Source organism: Hemicordylus capensis, chromosome 2 (genome assembly GCF_027244095.1).
Source record: "Hemicordylus capensis ecotype Gifberg chromosome 2, rHemCap1.1.pri, whole genome shotgun sequence".
NCBI lineage: Eukaryota > Metazoa > Chordata > Lepidosauria > Squamata > Cordylidae > Hemicordylus > Hemicordylus capensis.
The window spans coordinates 377,522,218-377,550,043 of record NC_069658.1 but is presented as its reverse complement, the minus strand read 5'-3'; the positions used below and the strand labels follow the sequence as shown (position 1 = coordinate 377,550,043).

Sequence of the window (27,826 nt, the reverse complement as noted above, 5' to 3'; positions counted from 1 at the left end):
TATTTGGTTATTGAAATAAATCTACAATGGGTATAAAGGAAATAGATCCCAAAATAATTTGTGAAAGAAAGTTTTCGCAATCACCACTGTCAATACTGTATATTCCCCAGATGAAAATGGAAACAATAGTCTAGTTCCTATTATCATTAGTGGGTAAGACTAGTGCCCTACCCAAGTTCAGGGACTTCTAAATTTGGTAGCAAGATTTTGAGCCAGTTGTTCCGTGAGATTCAGGTTGCTTAGATGGGACACATCCAAAGAGCTTACCAGTTGGGTCTTCTCCTTAAGAATTATTGGATGTCTAGGGATGACCCCAGTTCTCCAGAGATGGCACCAACTTATTGTACAGTAGATCTAGGAGATTTTTATTCGTTCTACAGCTCAGATTCATGAGTAGAATTGTAGTGCATTAAAACCAAGAGCTTTATGTGATGTATCCCAATTCAGTGTAATCCATAGGAATTGAGTGTAATCCATAGGGTTAAGATGACAGGTAGCCAAGAGGTCCAACACCTGGCTTATTTTCTTTCTCAGCTCTGCCTATTCCCTTCTCCTCAGTCACAATTGTACTGTTTCATAGGCCATGTCCAAACTGTCCCTAGCTCCTGATTTCTTTGCTCCCATTTGTACAAGGTAGCTAAAGGGAGAAAGCCTGCAGAGGTTCTGTAATATCAGGGAACTCAACACTGACATGTCCTGTCTGCAGTTTAGATGGAAGCAGGTGGGGCACGGGGTATGATACTGATTGTGAGGGTTTAGTATGCTTTGGATAGCATTCGCTGCCAGAGGAACTGCTTCTAATAGCCTGGATAGGCACCCTTGGCATTATTTCAATGAGGGAATAAATTGGGTGCCAAATTTCTATAATTTTGAGTAGTTTGATACAAGGTGCAGTAGAAAAGTAAAGGATCATCTAACAGATAGTTGTTGCTATTTGTTTGTTTGTTTCTTTGTTTATATAACACTATCTATTAGTGCACATAGTGCTTTAAAGAGAAACATAAGCAAAAGAGAGAGAGAGAGAGAGAGGACTCCACCCCAGATAGCTTACAATTTAAAATATCATACTGGGCAAAATATTAAGGGAGGGGAGAGAAGCAGGGGCATGTGCAACAAGATCTGATTTCTGAGTACCTGAGCAGGTGTAAGTTTGTATCCCAGTCTTTAGCCAATCCGAGAATCCCTTCCACGGTGTAGTCAGTTTTCTTGAAGTGCTCTACTTGCCGTCATTCAATATCCTGCTCCTGTGGTACTTGAGTTTTTAAAAAAACAAAACACCTTACCTACATATTAATGCAAACCTGCCTCCGTTTTTCTTTCTACAAGCCACAAGAGCAGTAGAGATAACACAACAACAACAATCCAGAGTTTGCTGGATGGTGCAGTCAGCCTTTCCCCTGGAACATTCACCCTGCTTCCATTCCCTACCTGCATGTTCTGCACCAGTGTCCTGTCCCACACATTTAGCAACTTTCTTCTTTAGTTTTGGGGTTCTGCATGGAGCTAGGAAAATGCTATGGACTCCACAGAAGTAGCTGCTTCTTTCACTGCACTGGATGCTGTGCTCTTCCAGATAGGTAGCATTGCCTCTGATTGCTCAGGTGAGATTTAAGCTGTTTATCATCCCGCGCTGCACTTCTGCAACAGCATGGTGGTTTGTTCAGCCCTGGGGCATTGGAAGAGCAGCCTGAATACAAAGTCAATGAGCATTTGGAACTTTCAGTTCTTGCCTGGGGTCCCCATGTGGAGCTTCAGGCTCAGAGAAGGGTTCTTCTTGGTCTGATACATTCTGTAACATGTTGGGGATCGTTCCACTGTTGTTGGTTTTATAGAGACCTGAGGGTCTGAAAGAATATGTTCCAGTCTTAGTGCTCTACAATGCTTCCATAGTCCTGGCTGATATTATTATTATTATTATTATTATTATTAGCCTTAATGCCATTATAGCAGTTTGAGGTGAAACTGGTCTCCTAGATCTAGCATAACTCTTGAGCAGTTTGGTATAGAACGGGCAGGAGAGAATAGCTGAGGTATAAGTCCTAAAATGGTGTCTAAGGTTCCTGGTTAGATATTATCACATGACACAAGGTGGTGCCAGCACAGGTAAAGTCAAGCTCCAGTAGGTGCCTAAGGCAGACCTGTGCCCCTACAGCAGCCTAACTTGTATAGCAGGGTGCAAGCTCAGTTGGCCTTATGAACTGCTGTAGCACACTCTTCCAGTTGTTCCTTCTTTTGAGCATAGTAGTCAGCACAATGGACTTGACCCTGGTATCTGCAGCATTGAAAAATGTGAACTATGAATACAGTCTGCAACAGATTGATATATCTTCTGATGAGCCAATGTGTAGGTGGCCATACAGCCCACACCTGCACAAGGTTGTACGCTCTTGCCTGGAAGATCTATGTAATGCAATGCTTCCACTTCAAAAGCTATAGCAAGAGCTATTGTTGAGAACTTTATACTGTTGGAGATGACAAGTGTCTGCTAGACTGATCAGGGTCATGGGTCTTTGAGAGGGGAGCAGTGTGCAAATAGAGATGGGTCTCCTTTTACAATCTACTGGGAGGAGCGAGCATGGAAGAGTGGTGGAATGTGGTTAATTTAAGACATTAACCAGCCTTTTAAGAATCAACTTTGCAGGGATTATTATTGGTAATGTGTTTTCACTTATCACTTTGGATGAACCTCCCTCCTCTACCACACTTTTCTTTACCTCTCCTTCATCTGCCCTACATCTGCAATCCAGTTTATTCCTCTCTTGCCTTTCATCAATTTCATCAAGAGTTCATCAGCACCTAGAGATTCATCTTAAGCCTTGCTTGTGGCCCCGCAATTGACTGAGATTCAGTTGGTGGGGACAAGAGATGGGGTTTTCTTGGTTGTGTCCTCTCATCTACGGAATGCCTTCCCAGAAGAACTTTGCCACGCTCCCTCCCTTAGGGTTTGTTTGTTTGTTTGTTTGTTTGTTTGTTTGTTTGTTTGTTTAAGATCTCAAAACCCATCTGTTTAGAGATGCTTTTAAAATCTTTTAATAATAAGTTGATTGACTTTTTTATTATTTGTTTGTTTTTAATTGAGTTTTTTTAAATTGATTTTATCTTATGCTATATTTTATTTGTTTTGTTGTTTTAAACTTTATATTACTTTTACTGTTGTGAGCTGCCCAGATCAGTATTGTACTGAAGGGGTAGAATATAAATATTTTTAATAATAATAATAGAGATCATTTTTCAACCAACCATGCCAGCTTCAGTTAACCATAGAAAAGTCTATATTGTTGTTCTGCTGTCTTGCTGTCACCTGACTTTATATACTGCTCTCTACTCCACCATATCATGTTATTTCACACTGTGGTATCACTAGCAGCTGCACTAGTGTCCAGGCAGCTAGATTCTGGGCTGTACGTTCTTCTTGTGACCGCTGTTCTGGATCAGAGCTTCTGATAATAGCCCCGAGGAGAGGAGAGCTGATTGTTATACATCTACTTCCTTCTGCATGTGTGCAAGAATCAGTTATGCTGGTGAAATCTTGACCTAACCCTACCACCACTAGGATCCATGACTGGACTGCAGAAATAAAACTGTTGTAGAGAAAATAAGTAGAACTTTACAGAAGAGTAAATTTTATTAGCACCAGTTTAGGGGCAGAGACCAGGAATGTAGGCTTAGGAGTTCAATTAGCTTCACACATCGTATGAGGTATGCAGGTTGATTCTATGAATATATTTATGGAAATTAATAATTTATTAATTAATACATTCATTTATGTGTTAAATTACATAATCCCACTGAGTTCAATTATTGCCAAGCTTATTTGGCCTTGATGTGCTTAGTTTACTTAATAGCAGACACAGTGGGGATGGGTGCATGTGGAACTATGGTTTGAAGGGAGGGGATTTAGCCCCACAGCAATCTCAGTCCACATTTTCCCTCTCCCCACCAATAGTAGCTATTGCCCAGGAGGGAAGTTCTCATTAGTTCCTCTAGTAAATATGCAGTAGAGACAGTCTTTTGCTTGCGCATCGCCTCTGCACTATCACTTCTTTGTCAGGATTTGATTTGGGGTTAATTTAAGGAGAATTTTGAATGTGCTTGCGGCAAATGTACTCTAAATAAATTGCCTTCTGGAACAGTACTTCGGTTTTCTGTTATACTTACTTAAGCACAATGTGTAGTTATCTAAATTTCAAGCTCTTCATCTAGAGTAGGGCTGCACAACTTCAGCCCTCCAGCTGTTTTTGGACTACAACTCCCATAATCCCTGGTCACAAAGGCCAGTAGTCAGGGATTGTGGGAATTGCAAGCCAACATCTGCAGGAGGGCTAAAATTGTGCAGTCTCTGGCTTATAATTCTTCAAGTGTGCAAGAGGAAACAGACAATGGCCGGGTTCACGCATAGCTAGGTTTTCCCAACCTAACATATAAAGAGAACTTGAAGTTGACTGCAAGCACTTCATCTGGCAAGCCAACTTCAAATCTTGGTTACATATCTCGGTTTCACACTTCAAGTGAACCTCCGGTTCCTGCCTTGGTGTGGATTCAGACAGTCATTGGCCACATTTGCACATAACTCAGAACCGCGGGTCTAATGGACCTGCGGTTCCGCTCCCTCCCCCTCTCCCTGCTGTCCTCATTCAGATGAAACAGAGAGCCAGAGGTCCTCTTACCTCTGGACTTCCAGGCCAAAGTCCAGGGCCTCCACAGCCCCTGGGGCCCCCCAAATCTTCTTTAGTCTGTCTGGTCTAAAGTCTGGTCTGGTCTCTCTGCTGAGCATGATGATACTTAATTTGCAGGGGAGGGGAGCCTCCAAAGGCCTTTAGGTCAAGGCTCCAAAATTACCTAGGTGCACCCGCTGCTCAGAGAGACTGCAGAGAGAAGGGGGAACTGACTGTGCAGGCTTTCTTGTTGAAGGACAGCACGCACAGCCAATCACGCCTGGAGAGAGGGAGGAGTTTCCTCCAACTCTGGTTTCACCAAATGCAGCCTACGGTGCTGCATTCGGACAACATGCTCCCCGCTTGGAACCCCAGTTATGAGCAGCAAAACTCACTGCAACCTGAGAGTTCCAGTCAGAGTCTGCGGAGTGCAACCTCGGGTCACTGAATGAATGGGACCAGAGTTGCAAGCATTTGGATGTAACAGTAGGGAAGCCTCTGGCGTCTGCAACTCCAGTTCCACATTAAGTGAGAATGAGGTCATAGGCAAGTCTGTTACCAACTTTGAAAGTGTGAACCTGATCATTGTTTTGTACGTTCCATAAAATGGCCACGATGTCTTGTAAAACGGCCACAGCTACTGAAATCAGTTTTTTAGTTATGGCACTCTGCCTGCTGCAGGAGGAGTCCTTTAGCCAGTTGGAGTTAATAGTGTAGGGACCACAGGACATGACATGTTGCCCTCAATTTATTTAACTTCAGTGAAAATTTGTCTTAGGTTAATTTCAAAATAGGTATGAGAAAATCCTGACTAAGGAGTGTGTCAAGGAACTGTGTAATATTAATGAAAGACAGAAAAACTTTAAAGAACAAGGGGTATGTAAATTTAGGATAAAGTAACAAACAGCCTCAAATAACAAACAGTCTGAATCAGATACTCGTAAAATGCAGGTGAAGGATAAGCAAGGCTTTTTTAAAGATCTGGAGTTGAAGCCCTTTACCCTCATTTTATTTCATGAGAAATTTTAGGATGTGCAAAAGCACATACGGTTATCCTTACTTGATGTAAGAAATGCAAACACATTCAGCACAGTTGTTGGAGACCTCCCTGTTTCACTACCTATAACTGTAGACAGTTGTGTCTTAAGCGAAGGTAGAGGGTTTTCTCAACACCAAAGACGTTCCTGGACAGAATCTCATGGAGTTCGGGTTCGCTGGGTTTATGTTGTGTGTTCTCTTTCTGATTGTTACTCACTTTCCTTGTCTCTTCCCTTTCACTGCCACTTCACAACAGGAGCAGCTCATCACGGTAAAGTCTCTGTCTCTGTCTGTCTGTCTGCGCCTCTCTCTCTCTCTCTCTCTCTCTTCCTGTCTCTCTGGTACACATCCTATTTATCTGTGTGGTTTTGGTTATGCATCACTTTGAGAGGCTAATTTGATTGGAAGGAGAACACTTTGGAGCGCTTTCTAAAGTTCCAAACATCAGGCATTCCATTGGTTCTGCTGTATCTCTCACTTAAGTTGGGATCACTGTCTTTTGCTGTGAGGATTTCACTCTCTGAGACTCCATTTCCTTGTAGTATACCTGAATTTAAGGGTAGTACTGTGCACTAGCCATGGTGTTCCAATGGACAAAACATTCTACTTTGACCTGACAGAAATATATTACATTTCTACCCATGCCATGGATTTGTGATGTGCTCATGTTGTCAAAGACAAGGGTGGCTTGGTTATAGGGCTTGGGGCCCTTATTGTCAGAAGGAAGGCCCTCTGGTAAAGAGGGTACAGCATCAGAAGATAGAACATCCCCACAATTTTGAAAACATGCCATTTTGTTCTGCCACTTGTATGGTCTCCAGACCTTTTCATTATCTTGGAAAGGATGATATAGGGGGATGTCCTACCCAGAGAGCCAGCTCAAGGAAATAGACTAGGATATGTCACTGCTGAGCAAGGAATTTGAATATTTGTGCTTATTTAATATTGTCCGTCTATTAGACCTACCACAGGAGATGTTCTAGCTGCCAGGACACAAAGTTCCAAGCGAGAATCTTTGCCTTTGTGTGAGCCTTCAGAATAATTATAATCAGGGACACTTCTTCAAAAGATTCTGTTGGTAAATATGTGTTCAGTAAGATGTTTGAAAACCATCTCTCCAGCAATGACTTTCTGAAAACAACTTGTGTTAGTCCCTTTGTATTGTAAATTAGAAGTGTAAAGGAATCAGAGCTCCCCAGCCACACAAATAGTATTGGGACCTGTGAAACTGTAGCAACAGTAGCTTTCTTTTAATATAATATAGTCACAAGTTGCCAGACATTTTTTATATAATATATTATTTAGATTTCTAAAATGAGTCCCATTTCAGACCACTGTCATGTGACTGATTTGTAGATTTAGATTATTGTAAGATATACCCTAATATTATACAGAACTATATCTTGTTTGTTTGCCTGTTTCTAATTCTTTCACAGTTTTCAGGCATTTTTTTAAAACGTGGCTTTTATAAAGCAGCAAAGCTTTAAGAAAAGCCCATTATTGAGGGACTGAACAGATTCAAATGGGCTTGATTAAAGGATGAACCTCTACCCACTGGTGGGGAGATTATTTTTATTTTTATTCTTTATTTATTTATGTAGCACCATTAGTGTGGATTGATGTAGCACCGGCCCATGATGACACAGCAGCACCAATACCATCTGATGCATTTCCAGGTGTTTTCAGTACAGAGGCTTCTCACAAGCAGAGAAGGATCTTAAATTGCTGTGGTGCACTTTTCTGGTCAGCCTCAGAATCAAAACAAGTGCATCAGCCTTCCAAGCAGAAACCAGCTGAAGAAACTTTAGATTGTCCTCCAAAATTCCATTATTTAGATCTAAGGCTGAGCATCAGCAAAATGTGCCTCTTGTTTGGCACCTCAGTAATATTATTGTAGGTGGCATGAAATACTAACAGCATGCTCTTCAGAAGAAACCTTCTTTATCCTTAGTCATCAGTGCTAAGATGGCTTTGAAATACTGTTTTAACTCAGAAAGCTACTATGATACATTGGAGTCAGAACTGAATAAGCCATAAAGAAATGCTGAAGTTTAGAGGAAAGAGACACTTGAAGATATTCCAGTTCCACATACATGGCGTTTTCCAGATTGGGGGCTTTTCTGCAGGAGGAAGTGTTGTATGCTATAACGAGAGTATATAAAGCATTTATAAGGTTAAATTGGAGTTAGTATGAGCCGTACACATTGCTGCCTTTTATTATGGTTCATTGCAGTTTTTCTTCTTGTCTGACTGACATCCTGACTAAATTTACTCAAAGAAGTGCCTGCCTAACTTGTCCTTTTAATTTGATTGGAACTTTCTTGAGTAAATTTAGTCAGGATGTCAGCCACAGTCTTTTCCTACTTCCGATTCACCAGCTCTCTTGACCTAATAGGAATAAATTGACTTAAAATGAAGGCAAATGGAGTTGAGGCTAGGCTGGAGCCTGAAACATTTCAGAAGCCATTATAGAGGCCTCAGAAATATTTTGGCTCTGGGGCCATTTAGGCATTTCGGTGCTGGCGGGGGGGGGTGTCCTTTAAGGGTTGGGGGAGGGTGCACTTACCCCTCCCACCGCTTTCCCCCCCCGGCACTCCATTTATACTGCAGTCCATGGCGCGGCAGCGTACCTCCCTGCCGCCCCTTCCCCCTTTCATCACCAAAATTCACTGGAAGTACCGGCTGCACACGCACACTTCACACACGACAGGCGCACGGGCAGCCGGTACTTCCAGTGACTTTTGGCAACGAAAGGGGGAAGGGGCAGCAGGGAGGTACACTGCCGCCCCATGGATTGTGGTATAAATGGAGTGCCGGCGGGGGGAAAGTGGCAGGAGGGGTAAGTGCACCCTCCCCCACCCTTAAGGAGCCACCCTCGCTGCCGCCGAAACGTGGCTGAGCCATTTCGGGCTCAAGCCTAGTTGAGGCAGCTCGAGTGGATCTGTATGGTTCACACTACATATACTCATGTCATGCTATGTATGTGATAATATTGTAGCATGTGTGTTGTGTACTGAGGGGAGAGCTGGAATTTCCTTTGACAGTTCACTGCTGGAGAGAAGGTTTCAGAATTTCAGGGTGCACATAGAATGTGAGTTGATGCAAAGGTTCAAGAAAAGCATGTACAGGACGGGACCACTTCAAAATGAACTTCAAATTTTCCTCCATGCCAGAAATTCTCTGTGAATGGAAAGCTAACATGTCATGGGAAGCCTACGCTAAAACATTTCCCCAGGCTTACTAACTTTCCGCATGCAAAGAATTTTGGAGAAGGCGAACATTCAGATATGGCAGCCTCTCGCCACCTGATACAGTCTCAGAAAGGGTTGATTTTTCTGAATGTTTTAACTGGCTTTCAGTCTCACAAGTATGAATGAATAGAGTTCATATTGAACTGGTAAGTATTGTTCTTTAAGCAAATAACCAAAATGTCCTTGAGGATGTCTTGACTTTATTATGCCTTAGAAATTGAATGGTTCTGTAAATGTACTTTGCAATCCATGTAGTCTTTCAATTTGTATCATACCTGTAATAGACTTATAGTGGCCGCATTCACATGTAATGTGAAACCGCAGTTAAATGGGGCAAAGGTTGGAACTCTGTTACATCTGAATATGTGCAGCCATGGTTTTGTGGCAAAAGCGACCTGCACTTTGCCTCACCAAACTCCAGTTTGAACCTTCAGTTTGTAGTAAGTTTCACTGCCCCAATCTAAGGTTTGGCGGTGGCGTTATTTCCAAACATGGACAGCGCCATAACCGTGGTTTCATTCGCTTTCTGGAGACATGATCATAGAGATAGTGGTGCAGGCCCACCCAGGATTGCACCCGCTCCATGCCAGTGATGCTTCTCGCGGGCTGCCTTTCCGATCATTCATTTTCTCTGCCTCTCCTGACTCCAATCCAAGAAAGCAGTTGCCTGGCAACAGGAATGCCATCACATCCCGTCCCAAGCTTTAAAGCTTGTCAAATGGCAAAGTCACACAGGGGTATTCCCAACTCTCTTGCTTGCTCCCCACTCCTGACAATCAGGAGAGAAAGGGGACGGGATGTCAAGATGGACACTAAGTGATTTGGTCCCTGAAAATGAAGCGGCAATGATGTGTGTTCATAAGCACACCCCTTCAAGATGGCAACACAGATATTAGAGCGCTGGAAGGGAAACATATGGCAGGGCAGGAATACTCTGGGTCTGGTTTAAAAGGCAGCCCAAACCAGGGATTCTTGAATGGCCAAGGTCTATTTTTTGTACAATGATGTTGGGCGAGGGGGGTCCAGCTCTTTTCCCTTGAGGGTACCTGTGCAGTCCCTAGGCTTACTCATGAGAAGGGCTGGGCAGCAGGATCAGCATTGCTCCAGTAAAAGGAGCAATGGCCTTACACTCCTGAGAGTATAAGGCCATGGAGATACTTCTTCACAACTCATGAGAAGAACCATCTTTGGGGATGGGTGTCAGCCAGAATCTCTAATAATGTGTGACAACAATCCCCCTTCTCCCAGACTGCTGTCTCACAAGAGTGTCAGGCCATGGGGGCTGGACAGCAGATGCCACTCGGCCAGGTTACTCTACATAAGAAAGCCACAGGGACGGGTACTCCGCCAACAGCTTTCCCTGTCTTGGTGACTGCCACCAAGAAACCGTCAAAGCGTGCCCTCTGCCAGCCCATCCACCCATTTGGACATGTCCACCTTTCTTTGTGCCTGGAATGGTTGCTGGAAATTAGGGCTCCCCTCTCCTGTGATTCTCCATGGTAGCAGATCTGCATACGGTGCAACCATGTTCTGAACCTGGGAATTTTGAATGAAAGTAAAGAACTGTCTTGGGAGGGTGGCGGTGCAATCACTGTCAGAAGAAGCGCTGGCATGGGATGGTATTTAAAGAGGTTTAAATGCCCTTTCCATGCCAAGGGTGGGAAGACCATTCCGAAACAGCACGATTGCACTCAGCACACCCTCTTTAAGATTGTGGCAAATGGCAGCTGCTCTAGTGACATGCTGACACTTTGCCCGCAGTCTGGTGACATGAGTGCTACAGAGCTTGCTGGACTGTGGCATCAGTGGACCAGGATGAGGGAGGGACTCCCCTGCCCCTAAACCAGAGGTTGCTGGACGAATGTCTGCAATACGACATTGGTTGGGCAAATGTCTACAATATGATTCATTACAAAAATTAACTGCAGGTCCGGCAACCTCTGGGTTCATGTTACGTGTGAATGCGGCCAGTATTTCTGCCAGCCTGGTAACTCTATAGTGGGGTGTGCACAGAACTGTTCTGGGCTGGCAGCCCATGCTGATGGTGAGGGGGAATTGGCGCGACCTAAAGGATCTGCCTCTGGCCCACTGCTGCCACTGTTGTGGAACCACCACATGACAGTGACCTCCCGCCTGCCCCCGCCCCCACTCTTTTGAACCCCCTTTTAGTTGCTAGGGACCGCCCTTTGCTTGTAAGCTTAAACCAGTCGAAACAGGCCAGTTCAAATCGAACCTGGTTGTGTTCAAACCAGTTCTGCACACCCCTACTTTATAGTCTGTTTGCAGACTGCTGTTATGGTTCTCTGTGATGTGGGTCTCTGTAACAGAAATTAACACCATGTACATTGGGGCTGCACCATGTACGTTCTAGGCTGCAACTCCCTCCTCTGCTATATTTTTTCCATCACTGAGAGTTCATTGCAAAACAAACAGCCTTTTTCATTATTGTTTCATGGGATTGTATATACAAATACATGGCCAATTGGGGTAGAAGTCTGAAAAATATTTTTAAAATTGTGAAAGAACTTGTTGGGGCTGTGATCTTGGTGTGCATATATGTACATTTCATGAGACGGGAAAATGTGATCTTACTAAGCAGAGGAGATGTGGGCAGGACAATGCAGGGTAGAGTGAAAGACTCTACTGGGCAGCACATAACAGCAGCAACGCTGCCAGTGAGGATAACCTGACTGAGAAGGTTTAGGGTTTGGAGGAAATGGGAACTAGAGTCCTTCTTTGGAGGACTTCTTTTTAATACTTCAGTGCTGCTTATCAGTTAGTATAAATGAGTGTCCTAGACAGAGGCACATTACTCTTAACATCTCACCACACCGCTGCAGTGCACAGCAGCTTCTGTGCCTGCTGAGGACTCATTGGATCTACTAGTGAGAACAGACTCTTAAAGAATCAGAGATGCTGCCTGAGTCCAGCAGTACTGAAGAAAGAATCTCATAGAAAACATTACAGCTATGCCAGCCTCTTTTCTAATATGAAGCATGTATGTGCCATGGGACTGAAGGTGCTGTCTTCCTGACCTCTTAAGGAAGCCCAATAGGAGTATTAAATCTTTTGATACAAGTAGATTAAAGCATTTCTCAAGGCAGTAATAACTGAGCAAGTGAATGGAGCAATATTGAAAGAGCATCTGAATAGATATCGTGGGGGGTGGAATCAGAAGATATAAAAGGAAGTAAAGAAGAAGAGTAGAACGAATAGGTGATACCCGAAACGGGTAAAACAGAACCATTTCTAGAGCAAAATATTATTGAAGAAAGAGGGAAGGCTTAGCATTTCTGGTACATGGGGTTTCTGTGCAGGATCTTAAAAGGAGCATGGATGACAAAGAGTCACAACTGAGGAGTGCTTCATTGTCATCTTGGAGGGCTGTTCCAACAAATGGCTGCAAAGCAGAAGAGAGGATGGGAGTACTGGACTCTTTGACAGCCCTTTGGAACAGTGCAAAGACACAGGCCTCACTGCTTTTTCCCTGCTCTCCTGTCCCCACCCAACATATCTCTACAGAGGCAGCAAAGGCAAAGACATCAACACCATCAAATCCTTGCGTGTCCTTCGTGTCCTCAGACCCCTCAAAACAATCAAGCGGTTGCCTAAGCTCAAGGTATGTTTGCGGTGGCTCATAGGTATGGTTTGGGGTTGTATAAGGAGGAGGAGAAATCCACATGGATGTGGTCAGAGCAGGTAGAAGGTTGGATCTGGACTTCTTAGAGCCTCTTTCATGAAGGAGCATGAGATCCAGTGAAACAGAGGAAGGGATTGAGTATTGGGTGTCCTGTGTTCTCTTTCCACATGCACCTCTCATGTGCAATGTTGTTTGATTGGTGGCGCCTTTTTGATTTGCACCTTTTTTTTCCTAGCAGGATTTGGATGCTTTTTATAGCCATATGACAAACCTTTCTCCTTTGCTGCATCTCCACACCTGGACAAGGTGTACCTATTAATTTTTGCCTGTTATGCAGCTGTTAAAGGCACGAGAGTTCTGCTGGCTAAGAAGGTGGCAATCTTCTTTTGGCATGTGTGTGTGTATATTATTCTGTTCTAAGGACAGTGAAGGTCAGGTGGGACTTGAAGGTGTTTGGGGCAGGGTTGATGGTGGTATAGCAGGAAGTACTTCTATGGTTACTTACCAGAGCCCTTTGTTCTCTCCAGGCCGTCTTTGACTGTGTGGTGAACTCGCTCAAAAATGTCCTCAACATCCTCATTGTGTATATGCTCTTCATGTTCATCTTCGCTGTAGTAGCTGTCCAGCTCTTCAAGGGCAAGTTCTTCTTCTGCACTGATGAGTCCAAGGAGTTTGAAAAGGACTGCAGGTATGTAAGTGCTATATAAATGTAAGTGCTATTCACTCATCACCATTCTGCATCCAAATACACATGCCATTACTTTTCCCTTTTGCAAATGAGTAGGAAATGACTTGACTAGCAAGCCAGAGGTTGCTGGTTTGAATCCTCACTGGGATGTTTCCCAGACTATGGGAAACACCTATATCGGGCAGCAGGGATATAGGAAGATGCCGAAAGGCATCATCTCATACCTCGCAGGAGAGGGCAATGGTAAACCCCTCTGGTATTCTACCAAAGACAACCACAGGGCTCTGTGAGCGCCAGGAGTCGACACCGACTCCACGGCCCTCTTTACCTAAAAGCTGAACTGACTGTCTTATGATAAAACTAGCTGCTGCATTAAGCATATGACTGGGACCAGTTCACTTGTTTTTTAATCAGTAAATAACCATAATTTGGGGTCCCCATGGATCAAGATGCATGTGGAGAGGGAGGTTAAACCTTTTTCTTTGCCATGGTCGTGATCTGGTCATGAACTACTAATATGAGTATTTATAGACTGCTTTTGAACCAAAGCTCTTAAAGCAGTTTACATAGGAAAATGTATAATAAATGATAATGGTTCTTTACACTCTCCTCAGCATACTATTTGGCCAGGAAAACCAGCTCCCATTAACAGCATCAGACTGCTTTATTTCCCCAGGGCAAATACCAGTCATGGGAAACCAGATCCAGATCCAGATGGCAGGGGCCCCCATACTGTAGTCCTGATCCATGAGGCCCCAATGCAGCTGATGTTTATAGGCTGAAAAACATGAACACTGGCCCCAGTGATGTTCTTAACCTAACCTGTAGTGCGACCCTTGAATGAAGGGCCATGAGCAGTAGAATCCTCCCTTCCTTCGACATGACTTGGTTCACTACCAGCACAGTTGCTGGCAGGCAAGTAAAACTGAATTCGTTGGTGCAATTCAGGCAACTTGATTCCCTTTGGGGTTAACATTCTCTGTCAGTGTTCTCAGGCCTCAACAACTGAAACTCACCCAGTAAACTATGACCACACAGTGCTCTGAACACATTTACTGACTGAACGCAAACGATTTAATGCTCAAAGTGCTTAGTGAATCCATCTGAGTGAGCTGCCAAGGGTTTTTTAAAGACTAATTTGTGTGCCTAACTGGAAGAGGTTGATGTGCAATTGACTGTATGTATCCAATTGTACCTGGTGAGAGAAAATCCAGACAGGTTGAAATTCAAGTAACTATACCTCAAATAGTAGGATTTTCCTTCTTTCCTCTCCAGTTAGAATAAAAACTAGTGTTCTTTTGCTGCCAGAAGGAGAAGCAACAAAACCATAGAGAACCTTCATTGATCCCTAACAGGGATGTGCACGAGCCATTAGTGCACCTGCTGGCGGTGGGTTCATTCGTGCCTGCCACTGGCGGTGGCGGGGAGTGGTTCCCTTAAAAAGCAGGTAAGTAGCTCCTTACCTGCTAGTCCCCGCCCCGCCGCTTTTCTGCTGGCGGCGCCCGCTCTCCAAATGGCTGTGCAGAGAGGGCGGCGCTGTTCCCTGCAGCTTGTGGTGTTGTCCCTTGCAGCGTCGGTGTGGCGTTGGCACACACATGGCCGGCACGCACGTCGGTGCCCGAGCCAATTCGGCACTTCCCAGAGGAGGTGCCAAACCAGCTTGTGCACATCCCTAGTCCCTAAGGTCTGTCAGTGATCTATCCAGATCCATCAGCCTCTGGGGCAGATTGTTTTAATCGGTCTGTCACCTCTGCAGTGGGAAGAATCTGCTCCCAGAGACATCTGTCTGGACATTGTAGAATACAGGAGGGTGCCAGACTTGATGGTCTTCTGGTCTGAACCAGTAGGGCAACTTGTGTCCTTATTTGCATGTGCATGGCGATGGAGGTGCCCTGGCTAAGCCTGGATTTGATATCTGTATTAAGGGAAAGAAACCTCTGAGGATTCTGAGAAGTTCTGCTACACATGTGAATCAAAAAGTGCTGGTGTGTTTTCAAAAGTGATTCCATATAAACCTTCCGTACAGCAGAACATATACTTGAATGTGGAAATACTTACTTACTTACTTACTTTCCAAATTTGTAGACTGCCACAAACTTCCATCTCTGGACTGTTTACAACAATATAAAACAGATTTAAAATGATGACCTTAAAACAATTTGAAATCACTTTAGATTGTGTTAAAACCGAAAGAATGTTTAAATTTAAATCCAAAAGAAATATGATTCTGTCATGGCATGAAAATATGTTTCATGTAACTCTGATCAAAGTTATTACATTCCGCCTTAATACTCAAACAATAATTGTGATCTCATATGTTCTGCAGCCTTTAACTATGTTTTACACCCATATATTTCTATGTTCTTGTTTTCCATGGTTTCTGTGTTTATAACTATAACCTGATCTCATTTCCCTAGGATCCAGGAAAGTTTTCTAGCATATTCACTTGGGGCCCATTGTGAAAGACCTGTTTTACTTTCCATAGCCATCCTTGTATCTATGGGCTGGAATTATTCCCCACTTGGCCTTAACACACCTATCTCTTGGCTTTGTTCTCTGCCATGGTATTCTTATAGTTATTACATCCTGTTAAGACAGATGGAGATGAGATCAGTTAAATGTTGGTGCCTGGAACAGAAGATCATACTATTCTCACTAATGTAATTCCACTGATCCAAATCCTAAACTGATATACATTGGGATGAAATTTAGTTTCCTAGTGAAGTAACTCTGTTCCATACGAACTGGACCTATTTGGACCTCTCATGTTGGTGTTGAGTGCATCAGCCCCACATGTGCCTAGTGAGATGAGGCCATTGTACTGCCTAAAGCTTGACAGCTGGCTTGAACAGAATAATCCTGATGGACTGTGGAGTCAATCTTGTAATGTGAATAAAAGCCATCAGTTCTTCTCTCACTCCCGCAGAGACTGGAGCTCCAATCGCTGGCAAAGAAATCATGTGCACTCTAGCAGAGCCTTGCTAAATTGCCCTGACTCCACTGTGCAAGCGTGCGGCATACCCTTGAATGTTTTTCTTTATCTCCTTTCTCAGGGGAGAGTACTTAGTCTATGAGAAGGACAATGAAGTGAGGGCTGAGAAACGAGAATGGAAGAAATATGATTTCCATTATGACAACGTGTTGTGGGCGCTCCTTACTCTTTTCACTGTTTCTACAGGAGAAGGCTGGCCACAGTAAGTCGTTCAAAAAAGAGAATCTACTATGACATGCTAGGGTTGATGGCAGGGCATCTGTTTGGCCACTTTGGAGACAAGTGCTGGACTACATGGATCCCTGATCCCACATACACTGTTGGGATGAATGCCCTCCATCACTCAGCCGCTTTTATTGTAGATGAGTCTAAACTTAATGGCTTGCCCTTGCCACAACAAAACACCATCCCAGGAGGAAGTAGATGGATGAATTCTGCTCCTATTTATGGTATTAGAAAACCTTTGAAAGCATAAGAGTATGAAGTGGCCAATCTGAATTTAAGATTGTGGAAATTTGGAGTTTTCTGATTCAGGTGCTCAAGACTTTACTTTCTCTGTGTAAGATCCTGAACCTGAGGTTTGCTAAATTAGGAAAGTTGAAGGGTGCCCCTATTTTAAGGGATTTGGGGTACAGTGCCTATTATCTCCAGTACCCTAGCAACCCAGCAGGCTTTGTTGTTGAGTCTTGAAACATCTTAGCGGGGGCGCAGGAGGAAAAGTCACAACTGTACCTGAACTAGATAAATAATTGCTCTTGTGACCCATAATTGTACCCCATTTCTTACTCTGTACCTCCATGTCCAGTAGCAGAAATAGCTTCCCTCTCCCCAATAGAATTTTTAGAAAGAACAAATATTAGCGCATGATTTATTAATTGTAGCTAAGATATATATTGCCCCCCAAATGAAAAGAACCAGGACTCCTTGAGATTAAAAGCTGATTATTGAATTGTTGGGATTTTACCATGATGGAAAATGTGGCACCATGTGTTAGGATGAGAGAAGCAAGAACCTATACCAGTGATTTTCAAACAAATAAAAATTGAGGCTGTTCACACGGGCAGCCCTATCTGGGCTTGGACAGCCCTACCCGGGTAGGGCTGCTCGTGTAGAGTGCAGGGATTGAGGTTGATCATGGTGCCGCTGGGTAGCCCGGGGTTTTCCCCTGAGCTATTACCTAGCTAGAAAGGGGGAAGTACACCCTTCTACTAGGATCTTGGTCATGTATCTGCTCAGGCTGCCTGCAGCCCAAGCAGACACAAAGTCAGGCACCTAGATCACTGGCTTGCAGGGGAAATCCCTCAGTGCACCGCCCTCCTCATACGGTGCACGGAGGGATATCTGAAAGCTGGGCTGTGTTCCCCCAGCCTTTAGACCGGACCTCAGAAGTGCTAGGATTGTCTGCGGGGAAGGTAAGATTGCTCCTACCTCCCCACCCCACACCCTCCCCACCCCGCTCACAGGTCGTGAGAATGACTTTATTGTTTATTACTTTCTGGAAGTCACATCCACAGATACACAGTTTTGAAATTGCAGTTACAGATGTAGAAAGAGGGCTTGGAATGCAATTTAAAAATAAAAATAAAAATGGGTGAGGTGCCACAAGACCAGGGACAGACTAATGTTGTCCCAACTTTTAAAAAGGAGGGAAAGGAGGATCCCGGAAACTACAGACCAGTCAGTCTGACAGATACCAAGGAAGATAGTCTGTAAGCATCTTGCTAGCAATGCAGTGATTAGAAGAAGCCAGCATGGATTTGTCAAGAAGAAATTCTGCCAGGTTAATCTTACCTTTTTTAAAAAATCAAATTACTAACTTAGTAGATTGTGAGAATATTGTGGACATAATTTATCTTGATTTCTGCAAAGTACCTGACAGAGTTCTTCATGATATTTTGGTTAAGAAACTGGTTGAATGTGAGCTAGGTTATAATATCATCAGGTAGATTCACAACTGGTTGAAAAACTATACTCATCAGTGGCCCCTCGTCAGCAGTGCATCAAGTACTCTTTAAACTAGATGGGGTTTTGAGTGGCGTGCTGAAGCACATTGTCCTGGCCCAATACTCTTCAACATCTCCATCAGGGACTTAGATGAAGGGGTGGAGGGAATCCTCATCAGATTTGTAAGTACAGGACTGGGAGGGATAGCTAGCACCTTAGAAGACAAGAATAAAGATTCAAATAAATCTGATAGAATGGGAAATTAGGCTAAAGTAACAAAATGAAATTCAGCAGAGACAATGCAAAGTTCTGCACTTCAGAGAGAGAGGATAGGAATTAAATGCATAGGTATGGGATGGGAGATACCTGGCAACAGCACATATGAAAATGTTCTTGGGATTACAGTCAATCACAAGCTGAACATTAGTTAGCAGCATGATGCAGCTGCAAAACAAAACAAAAAGGCGAATGTGATTTGAGGCTGCATTAATAATTTCCAACTCATGAGGAATAATTGTTCCACTTCATTCTGTACTAAAAGACTTCCCCAGGAGTTCTTTGTCAGGTTGGGTACTGCACTTCAAAAAGAATGTAAACAAACTGAAATGGGTTCAGAGGAAAGCAATGAATGGATATTGTCAGGGGTCTGGGGAAAAAGCCCCCTGGGGAAAGGTTGAAGGAACTGAGTATGTTTAGCCTGGGGAAGAAAAGGCATTCTAATACCCTACAAATACCTGAAGGGCTTTCTGTGCAACCACAGAAGGCAGAAATAGATCCAATGGCCTTAAGTTATGGGAAGGTAGATTTTGGATTAACTTTAGGAGAAACATCATCATCATAAAAGCAGGTTGATAATAGAACCAGTTATTGGCAGAGGGTGGGGGCTGCTGCCACATATTGGAGTTCTTACGCAGAGACTGAACACTTATCTTTGGGGTGGGGAAGGTGTTGCAGCTCTGGATTTCCTGCATCAAGCAGGGGGTTGGACCAGATGGTCTATAAGGCCTTCCTCTCCCCTATGACTCTGTGCTTCAGACTGTACCTTGGTTTAGGAAAGGCTAACATTTTGTTTAGTTGATCTACAGATTTTTAAATATGATGATGGCTAATTTTTTAAATAAAAAATATGTTAGGTCACTCAGTTTCCTGTGTAACAGTGCCTTCACTGACAACCACATATGAAAGAGAACCAGAGCAGCTGAGTGTATCTCCTTTTTCCTCTAGGTACCCTCCTCCCCTCCTCGCCCTCCAAGTTAATTCTGCCTTACAACCTTTTCTTGAGTTTCAGAATTTCTGACTGAGACTGAGTAAGATGAATATCTTTGGCTGCTAAAGATTTTAAAAGCCCAGAATGGATGATGTGGTCAGATTTGGGAGACAAGCCCTTCTGATTTGGGATTATAAATAGTTCCTGCTTATTAGATATCAGGAAAAAACTTTTATGTGACAGATTATCCCAAAACTGCTTAAATGTGAGTTTCGAGAACCCATTGCAGAAGCATCAGGTGGTGCTGCTCTCATAGATGGAGACAGTGAGGATGGAGACTCATTCAAAGGGCTCTTTTTGTTTTCCCTCTTTCCTATTTCCATCTCTCCTTGTTTTGTCCTTTCTGCAGAGTCCTCAAGCACTCGGTGGATGCTACATATGAGAATCAGGGCCCCAGCCCTGGTTATCGCATGGAGATGTCCATCTTCTATGTGGTCTACTTTGTGGTCTTTCCATTTTTCTTTGTCAACATTTTTGTGGCCTTAATCATCATCACCTTCCAGGAGCAGGGGGACAAGATGATGGAGGAGTACAGCCTGGAGAAAAATGAGGTGTGGCACATGTTGGGGATGGGCAAAGTGCCATGGGCAGAGTGAAAATTTTGCTTTGACAAAAAATAGTGGGAATGTTAAAACAGTGAATGGTTCCCCCCCAAAAATCTCCATTTCTGCATGCAGTTTCAAAGCTTGGATTTGATAGAAGGATATTCTGATGGCTGGGGCAGTGGGAGAGAAGGTTGATTGACTGATTGACTGTATGGATTTCAACAATCAGTAAATGAGTGCAAACACAAATTGGCTGTAGAAAATAATATGACCATGTCCAATACACTTGAGCTTCATCCATCTCTTCATCACAATAAATTCTACAACATCTACAATAATATCAAAATTATAAAATACACAATACAAAGTGGGCTGGATAGAAGAAGTGTCCAGCCAGGCTTTTTGAACCATGTGTGCTCCTGAGAAACAGTCGTGTGTCAGCCAACATTGCGGTAGGAGGAGAGGGAAGTGAGCATCCGCTAGCCTCTATCTTGGTAGGATGGCGTGGGGCGGGCTGGTCCTCCACCCTCAGTACAGTTGTGGGTACACAGTCTGGGTTGACCACCACTGACCTACCCAGATTGAAGCAAGCAGATGATCACTTCCCCCTCCCCCAATCTCAATGTTTACTGACATACAACCATTTCTTGGGAGCTCAAGTAGGGCTTGGAGCCTGGCTAGATACTCCCCCTGCCCTGATTTTGCTCATGAGAACTAGCCCAGTGCAATATGAGCAGTATCTTATGTTCCGCATGTTTCCAGAACATATAAACAACAATCAGGTACCAAACCTATTTATTTATTTATTTATTTATTTGTTGTTTTATTTGTTTGATTTCTAGACCGTCTTTACCGAATAGCTGAGGGCGGTTCACAGATACCACAAATACCACATTTGCAGACACAACAAACGCACATTTTAAAGGACCTCCATCCCAGGAATCCCTGGTTTCTTTCACTAAATAGTAATACTTTGCCATCATGAGGTGTCTCCTTGACATGCCAGCATTCACTGTTGCTGCCATCTGTAAAGATTTTTTTTTTTTTGAAAAACTGGCATTTTCTACAATGCAAGGTTGAGATGATGTCATTAGATTTTAACTCCTCTCCTTCCACCCAAAAGAAGTTTGTGCTCTTACTTCTGTGGGATACTGTATTTCTTTCTTATTATTATTATTATTATTATTATTATTATTATTATTTATTTATTCTATTTCTATACCGCCCTTCCAAAAACAGCTCAGAGCGGTTTACACAGAGAAATAATAAATAAATAAGATGGATCCCTGTCCCCAGAGGGCTCACAATCTAAAAGAAACATAAGATAGACAGCAACAGTCACTGGAGGTACTGTGCTGGGGCTGGATAGGGCCAGTTTCTCTCCCCCTGCTAAATAAAGAGAATCACCACGTTAAAAGGTGCCTCTTTGCCAAGTTAGCAGGGGTAGAAATCCATAAATTCTTCTGATTTCTCCTTTTGCAAATGTGCATAGCCCATCTTTGCCAGCTGCCCTTGGTGAAAAAATTGTGTCCTCTCAAAACCAAGGCCAGATAATTATTCAGCTAAAGATCCTGTGGCATGGGATGTAAGAATGGGATTTACCCCACTGAGATTAGGATCTCCCATTCATACTTCCAGGTTGGGATTAGAACAGTGATTCTCAAACTTGGGTCCTCAGGTGTTATTGGACTTCAACTCCCATAATCCCCAACCAAAGGCCACTGAGGCTGGGGATTATGGGAGTTGAAGTCCAATAACACCTGAGGACCCAAGTTTGAGAATCCCTGGATTAGAGACTTCATAGGTGCAAATTAGTTCTGCTTCATTTATTTCAGTGGCGCTATTGCTTCAGAGCCGCTTCCCACATTACTCTTATGCAGCCTGAGTGCACACAAAGTCAGGCACCTGGAGCTCCTGACACCCATGGGAAGTCCCCAATGCTCTGTGCTTGTCGCATGGTGCATTGTGGGATTCCTGGAGGCCAGGGCACATTGTCCCAGCCTCTAGAGATCTGCACTGTACAGAGCAGCATGAATTGTGTGGGCCCACGCCATGACTGAGAACCAGATCGTCTGTAGGGGGAAGGTAAGATCGATCTTGCCTTCCACCTGCACCCTCCCCGCCAGGCTGCTGTGGTCACATACACAATGTTACAGCCTTTAAATGCCATTTTAGCAGCAAGTGAAGTCCCACCAGTAAGGAATGGAATCCAGGCCAGATGTCGATCTGATTTCTCATTCATAAACAGCTTCCTGCTGCTTCAGAGATGTTCTTTACAGCACTTAACATATTGCTGGTGCTGAATAAATGTGTGGCAATGTTTGTGGATCCACAAAGGCACATTTTCCCCAGAGGTAATATAGTGCTTGTTCAGATGCAACTCCTGCTATGCACTATTGGAGTTGGGCATTGATTTGATCAGTGAAAGCAAGGGCTAGTGGGCCAGTACAAACCTGTTGTGCCAAGCAGACTCAAAAGAGACTTATTAGGCGTTGGGCTCTCCAAGGTAGGAAGAATCTAGGCTGGCTTTTCTTCCTTAGCATTGTTGTCCCTGGGAAGCCGCTGCACCTTCTTCACTGCTGCCCCATCTTCTCTTCACAGCGCGCCTGCATTGACTTTGCCATCAGCGCCAAGCCACTCACCCGGCACATGCCCCAGAACAAGCAGAGCTTTCAGTACCGTATGTGGCAGTTTGTGGTTTCGCCGCCCTTTGAGTACACCATTATGGCCATGATTGCCCTCAACACCATCGTCTTAATGATGAAAGTAAGTAACAGATGAGTCACTATTAACTGGCAAGACCTCCGTGGGATCCATAGGGTGTACGATCTGTGGCGCTTGCCCTGCCCATATACTGTGGGGTCAATGTGGATATCTGTATTATTGTAATGCAGAACATTTGAAAACTGCAGTTAGTGCTGAACGCAGCGGCTAGGTTGCTAATGAGTGGCGCTGGTCTGTTGAACCACATAATACCCATCCTAATCCAACTCCACTGGCTGCTGTTTAGTTTCTGGACCCAGTTCAAAGTGCTGTTTATGATCTTTAAACTGCCCTTAATGGATGGGGCCCAAACTATCTGAAGGACCACCTCCCCCTGTATGAACTTGCCTGCTCATTGCATACACCTGAGCGGGCCCTCTTGTCATGTCTCTGTCTGAAGCAGGGGTTCTTAACCTGAAGTCTGTGGACCTCATAAGATAGGTCCAGGGGGGTTGTCGAAAATCTTGATGACACAGAATTTAATTTGCTTTCTGGTGAGCCAGAATAAAAATTTTGAAAATAGCTGTTTTGCGTACTTGTCCCCCCCCCCACCGCCCGCCCTCTAATTTTTACTTGAGCCTTGTGAATAATGAAGTAAAAGCTATTCTGGACCCTGCAATACCAGGCTTGCCTGAGGCATCTCATTTTGGCCCTGGGGAAAAGCTCCTACCACCCAGTGTCCTGAGCCCCACCTCTATTCCTAACCCTCACCTCTGCCCTTCACAGCTAACGGGCTGTGCTTTCTCTTTTTGCTTCACCTCCAAATAGTTCTACAGTGCCACAGATGTGTATGAAAATCTACTCAAGACGTTCAACATGGTCTTCACTGCCCTGTTCTCCTTGGAGTGCATTCTGAAAATCATTGCCTTTGGAGTGTTGGTAAGTGTTACTCTTGCTAGAGCTCATGAGAAATTTTGCAGGCCTCCATTAGAGCATGAGAAACATGACCTCTCCTTTATGGAATGGGGAGGGAAATAAGCTATATTGCTATTTTTAAAAATTTATTTAAAACTTCTACCCCACCACATGGTTCAACAGAGCTCTCAGGGCCCTCAGACATTACATCTCAGGTAGCAGCAAATAACAAGTGCTTCCATCATAGGGGAGTGTCAGCAATCAACAGCACCCCCACAGGAGGGCAGGGGGAATAACGGGCATGTTTGCTAAGGACTGTGGAAAATAACTGATCTTAGCTACTCTTGCTGCGGGACTAACCAAGCAAAGACTCCTATATGGGAAGTTGCATATTCCTCGCAATCAATTCCAGTGAAACCCTTGCTTTTCTCTTACACTAATTTTTCTGGCTTCTGCCTAGCTTTCCTCCTGCACTAATTCGGTGTCACGTGTGAGTCTTTCATTCTGTCAAAAAATGCTAATTTGACACAAAATTTGGGCTGGTGTCAATCTGGTGCCAATTTCACACAACTGGAGATTGCTGAGCAGTGTTCCAGAAAATTGCTATGAAAACTGCAGCCAAAGGGAGAAACAGGGGTCTTCCTAGGGGAATCAGAAATAAAATAAAATACCCTATAGATCAGTAGGCTGCTGTCTCCTCCTCCTCAATGCAAGAAGTGAATGGCTTATTCAGAGGATCAGTTAGGCACAAACTAAAAAGAACTGCATACACTTTTGGTGTTAAGTCCATAGTAACAATCTTGGCTCTCATCTGAAAGCCTTTATCCTCCGTATTGAAACCACAGAGCAGAGACTCCATTGAGCTCTAAGGACACATAAAAGGGAAACAAAAACTCCACAAATTCAGATGAGATTTGTTGTTGTAAGAGTAGCAGCCTTAGAATAGCAGCATTAGAGATACATGTCTGTGGTCCACATTGAAGGCTGGTGCTCCTGAGGAGTGAGGAAAGTAGCAAGGATACACATTTTAGAGTCAAGGTAGCCTGGTCAAATGATTCCCCTAGCTGAGGAGTCAGTAACTGTGAGCCCCTGGGTCAAATCTAGTCCCCAAATTGATGCTTTCTCTCTTCCCCCCCTCCACTGCATGCCCCAGTTGCCAATTTGGGAGGCAAAAGAAGGACAAGCAGTACTTGTGGCAATGGGACATGGCAAGCAGACCATTTGGGCAACTAGAGAAAGGGCCTTGACCATCTACTCCTTACCTCCCACTCAGACAGGAATTCTGCAAGAATGTGTGCACTCCTGATCCCATCCTTTGTTACAACCAGGCTATTTGCTGGGATCTATGCGCTAAATTAATTAAATTATTAACAGTTCTGCTCTTACTTAGTTAGATTTTGGAGGCAACTGGTTCTCTCTCATTGGAGGAGCCAAATGACAAGTGGAACAGTCCCCAGGTGCAGTCATATGATTAGATTCATGTGTATTTATTTTTATAGTGCAGATAAATGGGAAGGGAAAGTTACATGGTTGCTGGCTCCTTGCTTGAGAGTACATCAGCCCTTGGTCACCATGATCAATACCATTGTCTCAGGCATTGAAAGGGAGCGTCTTGCAAGCAACATCTCATCCTACTCTCCTTCAGCCTGTTTGTGGCCAATCAAAAAGATGCATTGAGCTTAGGTGTTTTAAGTGACATGAATCCTAAAGCCAAAAGGCAGGCCCCTCTATCCTCTATTTCAGAAAAAGTGTGGTGCGGAGAAGAATCCCCTAGCTAGGTATTACATTTTCTTTTGCAATCCCCATCACAAGAGCTGGAATGCACCCTAAAGGTAACCTGGAGCTTGAGGGGGCAGGAGATAGGCAGGCTAGAGATTTCTCTGTTCTCGTTGCTGTTGCTTCTGTCGTGATTGAATGTTGTCACCTGTTTGCTGCTGTGTGGCTGTTCCTTTTCGTCCTTTGTTTTGTTCTTTCTTTATAGAATTATTTCCGTGATGCCTGGAATATCTTTGATTTTGTCACAGTTCTGGGTAGCATCACAGACATCTTAGTGACAGAGTTTGGGGTAAGTTCAAAACTGTGGTGGGGATGACATTCCGGGGGAGGGAGGAGGCGTCCCGCAAGGAGTGGGGAGCAATAGCTGAATCCTGAGACTTCCACCCCATGGAACAGCCGCTGAGGGATCCAGACTGGGGCAGCACGAGGCCTCAAGGGCCTTTTTTATTAGCTAGCGAAGAAGAGAGGCACACATTTCCACTTTTCCCAGGACAAGGGTCTCAGAGGATTAGCATCTCAGTCCATATTTTCACTTACTTTCAGTATGTCTGTAAATTCTATTGTTCAGTGAAAGGGTTGTCACCGTGCCAATGTGAACTCTTGCTGGTGAGGTCCTTTACACTGGCATACTGTCAGAATAACTCAAGTGAGATAGTTAAGATTGGCATGAAACCAAAGTCATTTCAGTGAGCGGTTGACACCAGCATTAGCCTAGAATCTTTCTCGTGTGGAGTCCTTTCAGTATGGCACTGGCTATCAGCCTAGCCCTGCAAGCAGCTTGGCAGAAGGCTGCTCCACACATTACAGCAGAAGTGAGTCTAAGTTAAAGAATTTGTATCTACTCCAGTAATGGCCCAACTCATGATATGGGGTCCCTCAATTAGTGCCATAAAGGAACCGAGAGTGTGCTGCAGTTCAATAATACACGCCACCTTTGAGTCCAAAGTATCCATCATAGAGAAGGCTGCTCATGGCAAACATCCCCTGCTAACTGAGCAAAGAGGCACCTTTTTAAAATGGTGATTCTCTTTATTTAGCAGGGGGAGAGTAACTGGCCCTGTCCAACTCCAGCACAGCATCCCGCCAGTGGCTGTTGCTAGTGTCGGTCTTATGTTTAGATTGTGAGCCCTTTGGGGACAGGGAGCCATTTTATTTATTTATTTATTTATATCTGTGTAAACCACTTTGGGAATTCTTTGTTGAAAAGCAGTCTATAAATATTTGTCGTCATCCTAGTCATAACCATGCAAGATTAATTGCTCTGGTCTTGCCTGACATTCCGGGGGAGGGAGGAGGCATACCACAAGGAGTGGGGAGCATGGGGTGTGACAGGGTCATCCAGGGTCTCCCAGTGCAGAGATGCAGCAGAAACACTTGCCCTCAGCAGACACTGCAGGTTTGGTCTCTGAATGAGTCACAATTCTGGGCTTTTCTCCTTCCAATTAATACGCATGACCAGAATAGTGACTCATGCAGAGACAGAGAGGGTTGTCCCTTCTGTGTGAACAGATAGTTCTTATACACTCTCATTCATATTCTACACATAAACATTTTCAAATGCAGGAATGAAGTCTGTGCCTCCGATTTTAACTCTGCAGTAATAAGTATGTTTCCACTATTGAAAGTTTGGAGACATGGATGTACTCACTTCTAATTCATAGTATGTAAGGTAGCTGCACATCATTATTTTCAGTATGTTTCCTTCACAGACATACATGTCAGGAAGCTGAGGTGTATTTAGTCACTTTCTGTCATATACATATGGCATTAAATGAAGCCCCTCCCATGTTATAGGGTAGAAATGGATGCACAGTAAATCTTTAATGTGTACCTGCTTTTGCTGTAATGTCTGGAGATGTGCTGAGTATAATATGCATGGTCAAATTCAGTGTGACTCTATAAAAGAGGTTTATGGGAGCATTAACCAAAATGAATGTGAATGTAAATAGATATGTCACACAACAGTTTTTCCTCTTGAGGCCAAAAATGAGAGGAGACATAGGAACATAGGAACATAGGATGCTGCCATATACTGAGTCAGACTATTGGTCTATCTAGCTCAGTATTGTCTTCACAGACTGGCAGCGGCTTCTCCAAGGTTGCAGGCAGGAATCTCTCCCATCCCTATCTTGGAGAAGCCAGGGAGGGAACTTGAAACCTTCTGCTCTTCCCAGAGCGGCTTCATCCCCTGAGGGGAATATCTTGCAGTGCTCACACATCGTCTCCCATTCAGATGCAACCAGGGCAGACCCTGCTTAGCTATGGGGACTAGCCATTGGCCTTGTTCACACAACCATTCAAACCTAGGTTTAATGTGGGTTACCATCGTTAGTGTGATTGTGCAAACTAACACCAAAGTGGGAATCTCAGATTCCTCTTGGGCCATAAAACACCTTGGTGTGGGTTCACACA

The 27,826-nt window shown here is 44.0% G+C and overlaps 1 protein-coding gene across 11 annotated transcripts in view; it reads left to right on the top strand.

Moving 5' to 3' along the window:
* The window catches only part of CACNA1A (calcium voltage-gated channel subunit alpha1 A), a 401,410-nt gene that overhangs the window by 272,628 nt on the left and 100,956 nt on the right, over positions 1-27,826 (top strand). For 8 of the 11 annotated variants that reach the window (XM_053290757.1, XM_053290752.1, XM_053290756.1 and 5 more), the window contains 8 exons: positions 5,950-5,964; positions 12,467-12,563; positions 13,112-13,272; positions 16,326-16,466; positions 19,825-20,026; positions 22,622-22,786; positions 23,552-23,662; positions 25,620-25,703. In XM_053290757.1, coding sequence (XP_053146732.1) covers positions 5,950-5,964; positions 12,467-12,563; positions 13,112-13,272; positions 16,326-16,466; positions 19,825-20,026; positions 22,622-22,786; positions 23,552-23,662; positions 25,620-25,703 — 976 coding nt within the window. The remainder of the gene's footprint in view (positions 1-5,949; positions 5,965-12,466; positions 12,564-13,111; positions 13,273-16,325; positions 16,467-19,824; positions 20,027-22,621; positions 22,787-23,551; positions 23,663-25,619; positions 25,704-27,826) is intronic. The other 3 variants (XM_053290754.1, XM_053290755.1, XM_053290758.1) reach the window with 2 other exon arrangements.